Genomic DNA, 15,188 nt, shown 5'->3' with positions numbered 1-15,188 from the left:
ATGCGGTTCACTCACAGCCAGGTGGGTTCCGGGCCCCTGACTCAGGGACCGCAGGAATGTTCAGCTGCCGGGGGTGGAGCTGGTGCCCAGTTAGGCTGATTCATTCATCTAAGTGACCTTCTTTCTGACAGTATGGAATTTGACAAGCCTCAAACCACCATCTATTTTAATTAAAAGAAATAAAAGATGGGATGAAATCCATATAGATTCTCACAGCCGGGACAAAAAGCTCATGCGCACACAGGGAACTCCCAAAATAAAGTTATCTGTCCTTGTTCAGAATTACATTTCTGAAGAATAAGGCATGAGGCAATGAAATACTTGTGTCATAGTGAAACACTCCCTAAAATGAATCTATGATGGGATCCCCCCACACTTCCATCTACATTGGCCTCTTGAGGGGTCCAGAGACCTGCAGAAACATGTTCAATCCTCCTGGCTTAGTTCAATCCTCCAGGGGCACAGATGAGAAGGCTACACTGTAGAGCAGGGGTGTTCCCTACCAAGGGCCCGCTGGGCAGGGCAGCTCAGGGATGGAAGTGAGTGAAGTGCCCTGGTATGAGAGGCACTAGGGAGTGGTGGGGAGTGGGGTGAAGTGGAGAAGAAGGCCTGCCTATAGGGCCAGCCACCACTCAGCCACCAAAGGGGGGTGCTCTGCAGGAACATAAACACAGTGCAGCACATCTCCCCATGTTTCATGAGAAGCTGGAAGTCAACATTTTTATATGAAGTTTTGTATTTTATTTATTGGCAACAAATGTGCACTTTTAAAGGTATGTTAGAGTCATGGTCACCCACTCCAACTCCGCACTGAACTTTCCACCACAGTGGACTTACTCTGCAAGGGAAATGAGGTATGTTTATCCCATGGTTTTAAGCACCCCCTAAAAAGGAACTTGCCCTGTGGAGAGAACTGGGGGGTGCGGAACATGGACCCATGGAAGACAGCACTTCAATTCTGGTTTGAGAATTGCAGGTCTGGGCCAGGCTCCAGAGCAAGTGCCATTCATAATGTTGACTCTGCACCATCAAAAATGTGAAACCGGGGATCCCTGGGTGGCGCAGCAGTTTGGCGCCTGCCTTTGGCCCAGGGCGCGATCCTGGAGACCCGGGATCGAATCCCACATCGGGCTTCCGGTGCATGGAGCCTGCTTCTCCCTCTGCCTGTGTCTCTGCCTCTCTCTCTCTCTCTCTCTCTCTCTCTCTCTCTGTGACTATCATAAATAAATAAATAAATAAATAAATGTGAAACTGTGACAGAAAATCATGTCTGTACTAAATTATACTCCCTGCCCGCACTTGGTTTAGCAAGATGGGCAAATTGTAAAAATGTTTTATGGAAACAAATCCATCAGAGATGGGTACAATGCACTTAGGGAATCTTTGCCTTTAAGATGCTGATGTGAGGGGCGCCTGGGTGGCTCAGTGGTTGAGCATCTGCCTTTGGCTCAGGGCGTGATCCTGGGGTCCTGGGATGGAGTCCTGCATTGGGATCCTCAGAGGGAGCCTGCTTCTCCTCTGCCTGTGTCTCTGCCTCTCTCTGTGTGTCTCTCATGAATAAATATCCAAAATCTTAAAAAAAAAAAAAAGTAAGAGATTACACAGATGTTTTTGTTTTGTTTTTTTTTCAAGATTTTACTTATTTATTCATGAGATAGAGAGGCAGAGACACAGGCAGAGGAAGAAGCAGGCTCCATGCAGGGAGCCTGATGTGGGACTCGTTCCCAGGACTCCAGGATCACACCCTGGGCCAAAGGCAGGCATTAAACCGCTGAGCCACCCAGGGATCCCCTGGTTACACAGATGTTTAAACGTGAATGGATTTTGCCTCTAATTACTGGAATTCCTAACTTCTACTCAAAAAACCCAACTCTGTTCAGTTTTCTTTTTAAAAAAAACCAATGCTTTGCAGAGTAAGAGTCCAAAATATTGTCATGGATTTTAAAGATGACAGTGATACATGTACAGATAAGTTATGAGGTCATCGGTAGTTCTGTAAGATGGACTGGCTTGCACGGGCTGGAAGAGATAATAGCTCTATTGACTTTTGCCGTTCAGATGCTATTTTTGGAAGCACACTGACTCAAAGAAGGTGACTGATCTCTGATCAGGGGACCCATGGGCCCCAGAGCGATAGTGGCTTCCTGCTGCAAGCTAGCAGACTGGGGAGTGGGGGCAGGTACAGAAGGAAGCAGGAGCACTGTATCCCAGCATCCCTTCTCAAGGCCCTAACTACATGTGCCAACACTGAGGAAATACTTAAAACTATATTGTTCCGGGCAGCCTTTCAGTAGCTAAAGGTAGAAGCTCGGCAGGATGGGCTAACCTGGCCCACAGCAGCGAGGGTGTATGACATGTCATTGCACCACGTGGGTAGGGAGGTGTGGGGTCGGTGCGTGCTCTCTGGGTCCACGTTTTGGCCCCCCTCTGTGTCTTTGGGCAGGGGACCCACTGGGAATCTGCTTCCTCAGCTATAAAAGTGGGATCCTATCAACTCCCACCTCACCAAGGTGGTGTGAAGGTTGGATGAGAAGGTCTGCGTGATGTGCTTAGAACAACGCCTGCATGTGTGTGATGCGTGAGAGTCCTCAATACAATCAGAATATTTATACTATGATATTAAGTGAGAACGAGCAAGATATCCAATTCTCTGAACCGCATACACACACTTGACTTTGTTTTAAAAACATATATAAAGCAAAAGGTCAAAATGTGTGCTGAAACCCAGGGACAAAAGTGGGAGCCACTCAGCATCACTTATCTCCAGAGGCAGGTGCATAGTAGGAACTCAGAAAACAGACCAGATGAATGTCTGTCTGCCTTGGTTGGTGACTGGTTCCACTGATTATTTTTTTTTCTACTGATTATTTTTTCAAGATTTTTCTTTCTATGCTTTGGAGCTAGAGCTGACAATTTTTTCTGCAGAGGGACAGATAAATATTTTAAGGTTTGCAGGCCACCTAAGGTTTGCTGTCACATATTTTTCTACTTTTTTAGTTTTTATTTTTTACAATCCTTTAAAAATCTAAAAACCATTCTAGACCCACGGGTCAGCTCAGGTTCATAGGTCTAGGTTGCTGACTCCCTATTTTCTAGTACTTTCCAAGCATGCACTGTGTTCATAGGAACCAAACATATAACAAATTAAGAAGGGAAAGAAAGAGCATGAGTGGTTTAGGGGCTGAATCACTGCACAGTGAACTCAGCACAGTTTCTGAAGTGCTGGCTCAGGGAGACTCCACATAGACCAGGATAGTCACAGATGGAGACCAGAGAGTGGGGTTTGCCGGCAGAACTCTGGTGGGGGAAGAGTGCCCCCCCCACCTCGAGAGACATAACCACATCCTAACCCAGAGCCTGCAAACGTGCCTCTTTTTAGAATGAGGATCCTTGTGGATGTAATTAAGTTAAAGATCTTATGAGATCACCCTGGATTATCTGGGTGGGCCCTAACTCTAAAGATAAGTGTCCTTATAAGAGACAAAAGAGATGATGGTCCTAGAATGGAGGATGGCCATGTGAAGACAAGAAGTCAAGACCAGAGTGATGCAGCCACAGGCCAAGGAATGCCTGAAGCCAGCAGGAGCCGGAAAAGACAAGAAAGGGCCCTCCCCTAGAGACTTTGGAAGGGGTATGCCCAGTTGACACTTTGATTTAGGACTTCTGGCCCCCAGAATTGTAAAAGAATAAAAATCTGTTGCTTTAAGCCACTAAATCTGTGGTCATTTGTTACAACAGCCACAGAAATGCATATGGGAGTCAAGAAGAACACTAGCCTCCCCCAACATGAGAGATGCATGTTAAGGTGAGGGGGACCAGATGCAAGGGAGTAGATGGGGCCGAGACAGCATGAATCTTGCCTCTTTTTGTCACTGCCCAGTATGCGTGCGGGCTGATGGCAGATGACCACCCGAGAGCCCCGAGCTGTCAGACCTGTGTGGTCAGTAATCTGGGGAATGGATGTTCCTGAACAAGTATTAAGCTCCCCAGGATGACAGATTTCCAGACCAGAAAATGTGGGCTCAAGCGAGGGGGACTGGACAAGCCAGCTCGCTCACAGAGGAAGACAGAAATCAGGCTTGATTTGAAATACTCAGGAAAACACTCTGGCGCAATTCCCTCAAGACAGAAACTGACACATCTCTTAGAAAACTGAGAATTGATCTCTGGTAAACAGAGGTCAGCTCTGGGAAGGCTGTGGGATCAGAACTTTCAGAGCTGAGCACTGTACGCTGAGCCTGGTGCAGCCCACATCCCACGGCTGCTTTTCTTGCACTACCTCTCCTAGCCAGCTGAGAGGGGGCCCCCTCAGCCTTGTGGGTCAGTCGGGCTAATCACAGCTTTCAGAAGAACTGGAATATACTGGACTGGGAGCCCAGGTTTGTTGGATGGGAGCTGGTGCTGGAGGGCTCCTCAATCTAGCACAGTGCAGCCCAGATGGATGGACACACACACACACACACACACACACACACACACACACATTGATATCACAACCTCCCTGAGCCAGGCTCTCTGTGGGTGCACTCTTCCATGAATGAAGCCTTTTCTACTCTTCCCATGATGTCCCACAGCACTGTGAACATATCTTTATTCTAAAATAGTTGAATGAGGTCACATCTTCTATATGTGAAGATCCTTGATTAAAAACTTCTTGAACCCAAGAACCATGTCTCATTTCCTCTGTGCTTCACTGCCTAGCCCAGTGACCTAGAGACAATAAGTGATAAATAAATGCTTTCTAAGTAAATTCTGGATGGATGGATGGATGGATGGATGGATGGATGGATGGATGGATGGACTGTAGATGGATGGACAAGTATATGGAAGGGTGGTATGTGGATAGATAGATGGGTGGATGTATGATGGACAGAAGAGTGGTGGGTAGGCAGATGGATGAGTGAATGGACAGAGGAGTGGTACATAGATGGATGATGGATGTATAGATGGACAGGTGGATGAAAGAGTGGTGGATGAGTGGATGGCTAGATGTGTGGGTGAAAGGACAGGTGGATGAATAGATAGATGGGTGGATGGAAGAGTGGTAGGTAGATGGATGGATAGATGTAGATGGAAGAGTGGTGGGTGAGTGGATGGCTAGGTAGATGGGTGAACGGGTGGGTGAATGGACAGGTAGATGGCTAGATAGGCAGGTGGGTGGAAGAGTGGTAGACGGATGGATAGATGTATAGATGGACAGATAATGGAAAGGTGGTGGGTGGGTAAATGGATGGACTGTAGATGGACAAGTAGATGGAAGAGTGTTGGTAGATGGATGGATGGATGGATGGATGGATGGATGGATGGATGGAGGGACAGGTGGATGGAAGGGTCGTCTGTGGGTAGATGGATAGATGGGTGGTGATGATGGGTGGAAGGATGGGCAGTTGGATAGATAAATGATGAATCCCTGAGAGAAACCAGAGAGGCAAGCCCTCCTTTTGAAGCTGCCTTACCCTCTCACTGACACGTTTCAGCAACTCTTCTGCTTCCTCCATTGCCGCCATCTCCCTCTGATACTGGCTTTCTGTCTTCTTTCTCATTTCTAGGTCACATTCAGCCGTCAAGGCCACCATCTTCCGATCATACTCCTCTTGTATTTCTTTCTCCAGCAAGAGAAACTGCTTTTTGAAAACAGCACTCATCTTCCTCTCTACCTGAGGGGAGAGGTGGCCAGAGCTGGACAGGTTCTTCAGCAGAAGGGCAATGATGTCTCTGCTGATTTGGGTTCGACAAGCCTCCAAGTCTGAGTCTGCCCGATTCAGGGTTGCAATCTCCAGCCTGGGAGACACAAAAGCCAAGAGTATTCCTCTACATGAAGTCACAGCAGAAACTGAAGGTCACTCAGAGATCTGTGGTTTTACATTATTTGTAGGTAAAGGCTTTCTTTTTCCCTCTTCCCTCCTCCTCTTCTTCCCTCCCTCCTGCTCCAGCCAGTTATTGACAACCAGCAACTAAATCAGAAGATTCTTCATCAGTCCATTTGCAGAGTGTCATGCTGGAAACTGTAAGGAATTTAACTAATATAAGGCCTGGTCTTTGTCAACAAGTAACAGTGATGAGGAGGAGGCCAAGGGAAAATGGATAGTTAGTATATTTGGAGGATTTTAAACTAAAATTTATTTTTACTTCTTTCTGATTAAAAAGTAACTTGTCGATATAACAACTAAACATAATATGGTATCCTGGATGGGATCCTGGAACACAAAAAGGACATTAGAAAAACCAGGAAAATCTGAATGAAGGATAGGGTTTGATTAATCATTATGTACCAACACTGGTTCACTGATTGTAATAAGTGCACCATCGTTATATAGCGTGAACAACAGGGGAAACTGAGTACAGGGCACATGAGACCTCTCCACACTAGCTTCTCAGTTTTTCTGTAAATCTGAAACTGTTCTAAAAATAAAATGTACTCAAGAAATATCAGTGAGATGCTTTATAGGGTACCAGGTTCCAGAACTTGATTGTGATGGTGGTTGCACCCCTATACATTTACAATAATGTATCAGACTATACTCTTCAGATGGGTGAATTTTACAGTATGCTAATTATACCTCTATATAGCTATAAAATGAGGTACAGAAAAAATTTATGTTCATGATTTTTTTTAAATCTAGAAAATTCACTGTAAGGCCAACATTTCAACAGAACCAATGAAGGCATTTGGTTGTATTTGCTTCCGGTTTGTTTCTCTATGCCTCCACTTTTCCACAGATGCACACCATTTACACAGATGCAAGGACAATTTTGTCCTTTCCTTTTCAATTAGCAGTGTGACAGGCATCTTCAGGGAGTGTTTAAAAACTGTAAAGGTCGGGCTCCTGGCTGGCTCAGTTAGTTAAGCATCTGCCTTCAGCTCAGGTCATGTTCTCAGGGTCATGAGATCAAGCCCCACGTTGGGCTCCCTGCTCAGCAGGGAGTCTGCTTCTCCCTCTCCCTCTGTCCCTCCCCTCTGCTTGTGTGCACGCATTCTTTCTCTCTCAAATAAATAAATAAATAATTTCCAAAAAACCCTGTAAAGGTTTCCTTTACAGTGGTTGCAAAATGGTTTGCCTTGTGATGTATCATGATTCATTTAAACCATTTTTCTAGTGTTGCATATTTGGGTTACTTGCAAAACTCAAAACCTAAAATAATTCTGCAGTATCTTTGTAAAGAGTTTCTGATATTCACAATGATATGCTCAGTACAATATCCACAAATGAAGTCACTGGATCAAATGTTAGCAACATTTCTAGGCCTTCTAGAACAGCCTGCCAAACTGCTTTCCAGGAAAACTCCCCCAGCAAAGCAGTAGGACCCTTATATCACCCCTCCCTCTGCAATGCTTAAAAATCTTTGATAATTTGATAGGAGAAAGTGGCATCTAATTGAAAAAATATATGGATATTAAGAAAGAATATACGGATATCAGCGGTTTAGTGCCGCCTTCGGCCCAGGGAGTGATCCTGAAGACCCGGAATTGAGCCCCACGTCGGGCTCCCTGCATGGAGCCTGCTTCTCCCTTTGCCTCTCTCTCTCTCTGTCTGTCTCTAATAAATAAATAAAATCTTTAAAAAAATAAAAAATAAAAGTAGAGAGAAAAAAAAAGTAAAGAGAAGTCTCAGACGTAGAGGTCAGTGATGCATCAATAGCATGTAACATCCAGCGCTCATTACATCACGTGCCCTCCTTAATGCCTATCACCCAGTTACCCCATCTCCCCACCCACCTACATGTTAATTGACTTTAAATAAAATTTTTAAAAAATGAGAGAATATGACTCCCAATGTACTTGGTACTCAACCTCAAAAATTGTCACTTGTTAGCAAACTTGTTTTACTCTCTTAATGTTTGCTTGAGCATTTTATGTATTTTTTAAAAGATTATTTATTTGTTTGAAAAAACAGAGAGTGAGTGAGCACAGGAGGAGGGCTAGAGGGAGAAGTAGATTCCCCACCGAGCAGGGAGCCCGACTCTGGGCTCGATTCCAGGACTCTGGGATCATGATCTAAGCCAAAGGAAGACACTTAACAGACTCAGTCACCCAGGCGCCCGGGCTTGAGCATTTTAAAAAGCAAATCCCATGTTTTTCATTTTACTTGTAAACTACTCAGTGTGCATCTTTAATTGTCAAGGATATATGCCTATATACGTATGTGCACATGCATATCTATGTCTGTATATGTCTATTTTATCTAACCTTGATGTCATTATCATATTTAAAATATTAACAATAATTCCAATAATTAATATTAGTCATCAGTCAATAGACTATTTCAAGTATGTCAAATGATTTTTACAATTGGAAGTTTCATTCAAGAACCAAATGAAATCCCCCATGTCAGTTAAGTTCACTTTATCCTGCTCCCCCTCCATTTTTCTTTTATGCCATTGATCTGCTGGGGAAGCCAGGTTATTTATACTGCAGAATGCCTCACATTCTGGATTTGGCAGATTCCTTCTATGGGGTGTCACTGCCCCTCTATCCTCTGTATTTCCTGTAAAGTACTAGTAAGATTGTGTCTTGATTAGAATCAGACTTAATTTGCTTTCCAAAATACCCCATAAGTGGTACCATGTGCTTCCTAAAAGGTCAGACAATGGGTCACTGCTAGGACAGATCAGTAGGCTCACGTGGTACCAACATGATCCCTGCATCAGTAAAATCTATCAACTCTCACCTAATGGTTTTAGCATCCATGTGTAACTATCACTTAGATTCATGATTTCATTAGGAGTTAGAAAATGTACATTTTCTATCACTTCCACATCCTTAAAGCTTAAAGAGATTCTTCAACAATCCAGTTACTTTGACATAAAGTCTGCAGTTGGAATGGATGTTTGACTCTATGCTAATTACCATTGGTTGCCATAGCAACTTCCAGTGATGATAAATGAGTGTGGGGCTATTATTTTGTTGTTATTTATTGCTTTGTTTTATTTTGTTTTGGTATGAGAGCAAAACGTTGATAAAACTTGCCAAATCCCTGAGAGTCTGAGCTCTGGATACCTGGAAAATGCATAAGGGGACAAACATCAAATATGTTACCAGGAAACATGGCTTAGGGGGAAAATGATACCTGATTGGTAGATCACAGCTGGATGGGAGGACCTGTAAACAAACCATGGATATCTGGGGTGCCTGGTGGCTCAGTCTGTTAAGTGTCTGCCTTCGGCTCAGGTCATGATCTCAGGGCCCTGGGATCGAGCCCTGCATCAGGCTCCCTGCATAGCATGGAGTCTGCTTCTCCCTCTCTCTCTCCCCCTCTCCTTGCTCATGCTCTCTCTCTCTCTCTCTCTCTCTCCTCTCTCCTCCAAATGAATCAAATCTTAAAAACAACAACAACAAAAACCATGGGGAAGTTCCTCGAATGAGGTGACTCTGGGAACTGGGCATGTCCCTTCTGGGGACCCTGGATGCTCTGCCTGTGAGTTGTTACAGAACAATCTGTCACCTGTGGGGTAGGAAGCTTTTAAGACAGGAAGCCTCCCACGCCTGCCTGATGGGGATTACATCTCCTTGCACCTGAGTTGTGTCACCTGGGGGAAAAACATGTGCAGTGTGACCTGGGGCAAGGACACCCTTATGGAAGAATGCCTGATGTCCTCACAGCAAACTGTGTTCCTGTCCTTCAGCCATGTGCATACACGGAGTCAAGTGGGGCTCATGGGAGTCTTCCAAGTCCAAGTGTTAAGCTGGACCTAGGAACATTCCCTGCCACTGCACAATATCACTATGAAATTACAGATTTTTATGTATTTGGTGGGTTTCAATCAAATTCAGTCATTATTCTTTTCAGTACCCAAACTTTTCCATCTTAGGTCAGATGAGCTTGTGTGTCCTTTAGACACAACCCAATTAGTCTACTTTTAAGTAACAGCTCATGCATTTTGTCTTTCATTTTCTCAGCAAGTACTTACTGAACACTGCGTGTGCAGAGCATCCTGGGTCACAAAGCAAGAAAGAAGCATAAGAGATGCTCTGGGCAGAGCGTGTTTGGTTAAAACTATCTAATGAACCATATGAGCCCATGTTCCATGGGCTTGGGGGGAAAAATGACTTCTCTGCTGAAACCGACAAAGTAGATTTCACATCTTTAATGATGCTTCTGGGGGCAGGCAAAACAATGGTCCCCTATGTCCACATCCTAATCCCCAGAACCTATGACTATGCTGAGTAACACAGCAAAGGAGAAACAAGGTTGCTGGTTAGCTGACCTTAACCTAACCACACAGTAATGAGTAACAAGGGTCTTTAAAAGTGGGAAGAGGGAGCAGAAGACACGTGGGATGGGAAGAAGTGAGGGAGGAAGCAGGGGTGAGAGGGATGGGATCATCAGCTTCTGAGAGGGAGGCAGAGCCAGGAGCCAGGTGTGGAGGGAGGCAGTCCCCAGGAGCTGGAAGAGACAAGGAAACGGACTGTCTCCTAGAGCTGACATCCTGATTTTTCTTGGTGAGGCCCGTCTTGGACTATGACCTCTACAACTGTAAGATGACGCATTTGGGTTATTTTAAGCCACCAAGTTTGTGGTTATGTGTGACTGCTGAATATGAGACTCATACACCTTGCCCTCCCACCTCCCTCCTTCATCCATTAATTGATTCATTGATTGACTTGCACAAGAAACTCTTGTGGCTGCCCGTTAGGAAAACTGCAAGTGCTTCACCAGGTGCACGGGGATTGGAATGAAAAGAGGGACATCTCCAGAGATCTCTGTTGTCAAACCACCTACTAGCTAAGGGCTCTGGGGAAAGGACTTAGGTCCCCAGCAGCATAAAGGGGAACCACCCTCACAGGGTAATGTTCATGGTTAAAAGAGATAAGAAATATAAAATGCACAGTGTAGACGAGCCTGGATGGCTTAGTTGGTTGAGCATCTGACTCTTGGTTTTGCCTCAGGCAGGTCGTGATCTCGGGGTCATGAGATTAAACTCTGTGCTGGGTTCCGTGTTGGTGCGAAGTCCGCTTGGGATTCTCTCTCTCCCTGTGCCCCTCCTTGCCATGCACGCTCTCGCTCTCTCTCAGATAAATAAATAAATGTTTAAAACACACAGTATAGTGTCTCAAATTTTATCTGTTCTAAGTCATCCCAGTTTCCCTGTTCTAGGCTATCCTCATCCTAGGAGACCGGCTGCAGACTAGAGTATCTTGCACGGCTTGCCCTTCCCAACTGCCTGGGAAGACAATCTCATAAGCACTTTCTGTTTAAACAGTTTTAATGTTAATCACCAGGGATAAACTGTCAGAAGCCACAACAATGAAAACTGCCAGGGCATCCCAAAGCCACAAAAGAAAGAAAAATGTCCCTTTAAACCAATTAAAATATCATGCAGTTAATGAGGCTAACTCTCATCTATTAATTTCCCAAATGACCACAGGAGAGGAAAATAAGTGTTAGGAATTCATTGTCAACCCACACGTCGGGGTCCGTGGCTATGGCAGTAACTCCCACCATCTCCTATGGCATTTTAAATTGTTTATAGTGAAATGCACGTATTTTCCACCTGCACCCCCCCGCCCCCCAAGGCTCTAATGGCTTCATGAGACAGACAAGGCCACTGTGAGTCACACACACTGGGCTGAGACTCTTACTGCAAGTTGGCAGAGTTGGCAGGATTCAAACACTGCTTTCCTAGGGGCTATCCACTTTTTTTCAGGTCACAGGAATGTCCTCTTGTCACCACACTGTGAGATGAGTGTATTTTCTCAGGCCAGTTCTGTGGCACAGACGTCCCCATGCCAACCATATGCCTCTTGTAAATCAGGGCCTTCACACAGGAGTGCAGAACAATGTCCAGCACATAGGAAGCATTTAATAAACAGAAGCCATTCAAGTTTAGTAACAGACTTGCTTATGATAACACATTTCTAAAAGAAAGTGCACAGGGATCCTGGTGGCTCAGTGGTTGAGCGTCTGCCTTTGGCTCAGGTTGTGATCCCAGAGTCCCAAGATCCAGTGCTGCATGGGGCTCCACGCAGGGAGCCCCCTCTGCCTATGTCTCTACCTCTCTCTATATATCCCTCATGAATAAATAAATAAAATCTTTAAAAATAAATAAAAGAAACTGCACAGCTTAAATTACCCCAGATCTGATTTGTACTTTGATTAGCTACTGATGATAAAGAAGAAGGAATGACATTAGTGTCATTTTCCTTATTTATTTCATGTAAAAACTAATCGGGTTCTCATCAGATGGCAAGTAAGGTATCAGAACAAAATTAGGAGAGGGTTTGACACACAAGGCAGAAAATGTTCCCTTGAATGTGAAAAAAACTTCATTAGCATGGAGAATAATTAATTCAGAAGGAATAAGAAGTCTCCCCATCCATTTTTCACAACAGAAGTCTGGCATCTTCCAATTAGCTGGGGTAAGCATAACAGTCCCACAAAAAACAATCAGTAGTAGGGAAACTGAGATTTTCCTCCGAGGAGCCACTGTCCACGGACTGCTGGGGGATTCCATGCCAGGACTGTAAATCATACTTGTACGTGGATTTCAGGGCCTAAGCAATGCAAATTTAGTGGGGAAGATACTTTCTGAATATCTTCACCATCAAAACTGTAGTGAGAGCTTAGATCAGAGTGAAAGTAGTCACCGTCTGTGAATGAGACATTAGTATAAGTTATGCTAAACCATACACTTCTAGTTTGGTATAAACTCAAACACACTGTATGATACAAGAGGCCTGCAAGTGGTCTCCAACCTTCCTCTATGACATTCTTCCTCCTATAGATCCCTTTGTTCAGAAGTTGGTGGGAACTGCCCTCTCCTGGCCTCATGCTGAGGGCGGGGTGGTGGACAACTGAGGCCACCAGCTCCTCATCATTGCCTGCTCCCCGCCCACTTGATGGCCATCCATCAAGTGCAGATGACACATACACTAGTCATCTGCAAAAGACAGAAGAAGTGAGCATCCTTTTGCTCACTTCTAATCTTCCTGGAACGTTCCTCCCAGCTCCCCTTCAGGCACAGAAGGTGTTTCATCATGTCTGAAAGCCCAATGAACTTGGGAGACACAGCAAAGCAGCTCCCAATCTCATCACCCCCCTTCACAGCTGGGTGACTCAGGTGAGTTACCTGACATCTCTGAGCCTACTTTCCAGGTTGGTTAATGAGTCATCCGTGTCCAATGAAAGTCATTAAGAAGATTAATAGCAGTGCCTCTTTTATACAAACTTTGTTTCAATAGCTTTACAAATATCAACCCAGGTAATCCTCACGACAATCTTGTTAGATAGGTGATTAACCTTTTTTATTTTTACAGGTGAAGAAACTGAGGCACAGAAAATTTAGAATACCTTGTTGAAAGCAGCACAGCTATTAAGTGGCAGAGTAGGGATTGGAAGCCATGGCATGTGGCTCCAGAGTCTTCCCTCTACCCTCTGTTTACTGCCTTAGGCACACCAACATGCTCAAAGCACCTAGCTAGTGCCCAGCGCTAAAGAGATGTTAGAAAATGCTATTTCACATTGCTGTTGCTGTGGATACATCTGTAATGGTCTTCCTTGATATCATTCTTTACGGCAGAGAAAAGAAGATGTGAAGGACACATAACATAGAAATGGGTGAATGGATGGATGATGGGTGGATGGATGAGAGAGTAGGTGGATGGAAGGACATATGTATGGATGAATGGATGGATGGGTAGATAGGTGGATGGGTGGGTGGATGGATGGATATGCAGGTAGACGAAGGGTGTGTGTGTGTATAAATAAAAGGATGGATGGCTGGACAGATGGATGGATCAATGGATGAGTGGACAGATGGTTAGATAGACCGATAACTCTTGAAACTCTTATTTGGAAAGGTAGATTTTGTTCTACCTGAAGAGGAACTGAAAGAAACTGTAGGGTGAAACATTTAAAGATGAAATAAACCCTGGATGTCAGCTAAGTCATCTTTCCAACCAATGCTCAGATCTCCTCAACAGCTTCCCACCAGAGTCCCCCAGCTTTTGCTTTGCATATACACACAGTGATGGGGACCTAACCACTTCTCCAGGCAGGCTTCCATCATCAGAGAGCTCGGACAGAAAGATCTTCCTCTTACTCACCTGATATCTGCTTCCTTACGGCCCCCATCATTGTCCTAGTGCCTCTGTCTTCTTCATGACCACCTCACAGAATTCTGGGAATTGTGATCACATGCACACAAAATATCTCCAATCCAGCCTTACCACCTTGGGCAGAGGACCCAGAGCCTTTCAGGCTGTGGTGAGGATTAGGGTTTTACCAAGATCATGCCAGCAAGGGGTTTCCAGCAAATGTCCTAGTCAGGGTCACACTGGATTAGGGCCCGCCTGAATGACCTCACCTCAGCTTGATCACATCTGCAAAGATGCTACTTCCAAATAAGGCCATATTCACTGGTAACTGGAGCTTAGAACTCCAATGTATCTTTTTGGAAGGACACAATTTAACTCATAACAACCTTCAAGGGATGGCGGTCCCTCATGATTAAGGGGATATCCAAGTAGAAACGGACTAGCCACCTATAAGGTGTGCTAGAGAGAATATTTCTGCTCTGACCAATAATTTAGACCAAATGACCTCCAGGATTCTTTTTAGCATCAAGCCTTTGATGTTGTCACTCTTCTCCCAGGGAGGAAGGGACCATCCTCATAGCACCTTCCAGAGCATCCTGCTCCAATGCCACCTTGTCGGGAAAGCTGCTCCCAACATACTGACTTAACACAGAATTCCCTGCTCCCTACTTGGTTATAATCCATCACCTCCTTATATTTCATATTTATTTATTTTATGTCCCCCAACCATGGACAGCGTGTAAACACAAAGACTCTACTATGGTCCCTGCTATATCTAGAGAGAGCCTAGCAAAAGGAATTGCTCCTCAAATGTCTCCTGGATGGATAAAACTGAAATCCTAAATTCACAGGGCCACATCTATCTGGGAGCCTGACTCCCTCCCGATTCCTCTAGCCCCTCTGCCTCCCCGAGCCTACGCCTTCCTGGTGAAGTTTCTTATTTCCCATTTAAGAGCCAGAGTCCGCCCCTCACCCTGTGCAGGGCCCCATCCCATGCCACCTGTACCCCATACCATCTTGCCAGGACTGTCTGAGTCTGTCTTCTCTGTGAACTGTGAGTTTCTGGAGGGTATGGAGCACTCCTGACCCATCTCAGCATCCACGGTGCCCAGAAAATGGCTCTGAGTGAGAAAGTGCTCAGGAAACTGGTTCC

At 45.0% G+C, this 15,188-nt stretch overlaps 1 protein-coding gene across 3 annotated transcripts in view; it reads right to left on the bottom strand.

The window, feature by feature from the left end:
* EVC2 (EvC ciliary complex subunit 2) overlaps nt 1-15,188 on the bottom strand; it is a 136,998-nt gene that overhangs the window by 59,503 nt on the left and 62,307 nt on the right. For all 3 annotated transcript variants that reach the window (XM_055326573.1, XM_055326572.1, XM_055326574.1), the window contains exon 10: nt 5,457-5,781. In XM_055326573.1, coding sequence (XP_055182548.1) covers nt 5,457-5,781 — 325 coding nt within the window. The remainder of the gene's footprint in view (nt 1-5,456; nt 5,782-15,188) is intronic.

The sequence above is a fragment of the Nyctereutes procyonoides genome, unplaced genomic scaffold (assembly GCF_905146905.1).
Source record: "Nyctereutes procyonoides isolate TBG_1078 unplaced genomic scaffold, NYPRO_anot_genome, whole genome shotgun sequence".
Lineage (NCBI taxonomy): Eukaryota > Metazoa > Chordata > Mammalia > Carnivora > Canidae > Nyctereutes > Nyctereutes procyonoides.
Note: the sequence above shows the minus strand (reverse complement) of the source record. Positions and strands in the feature narration are given on the sequence as shown.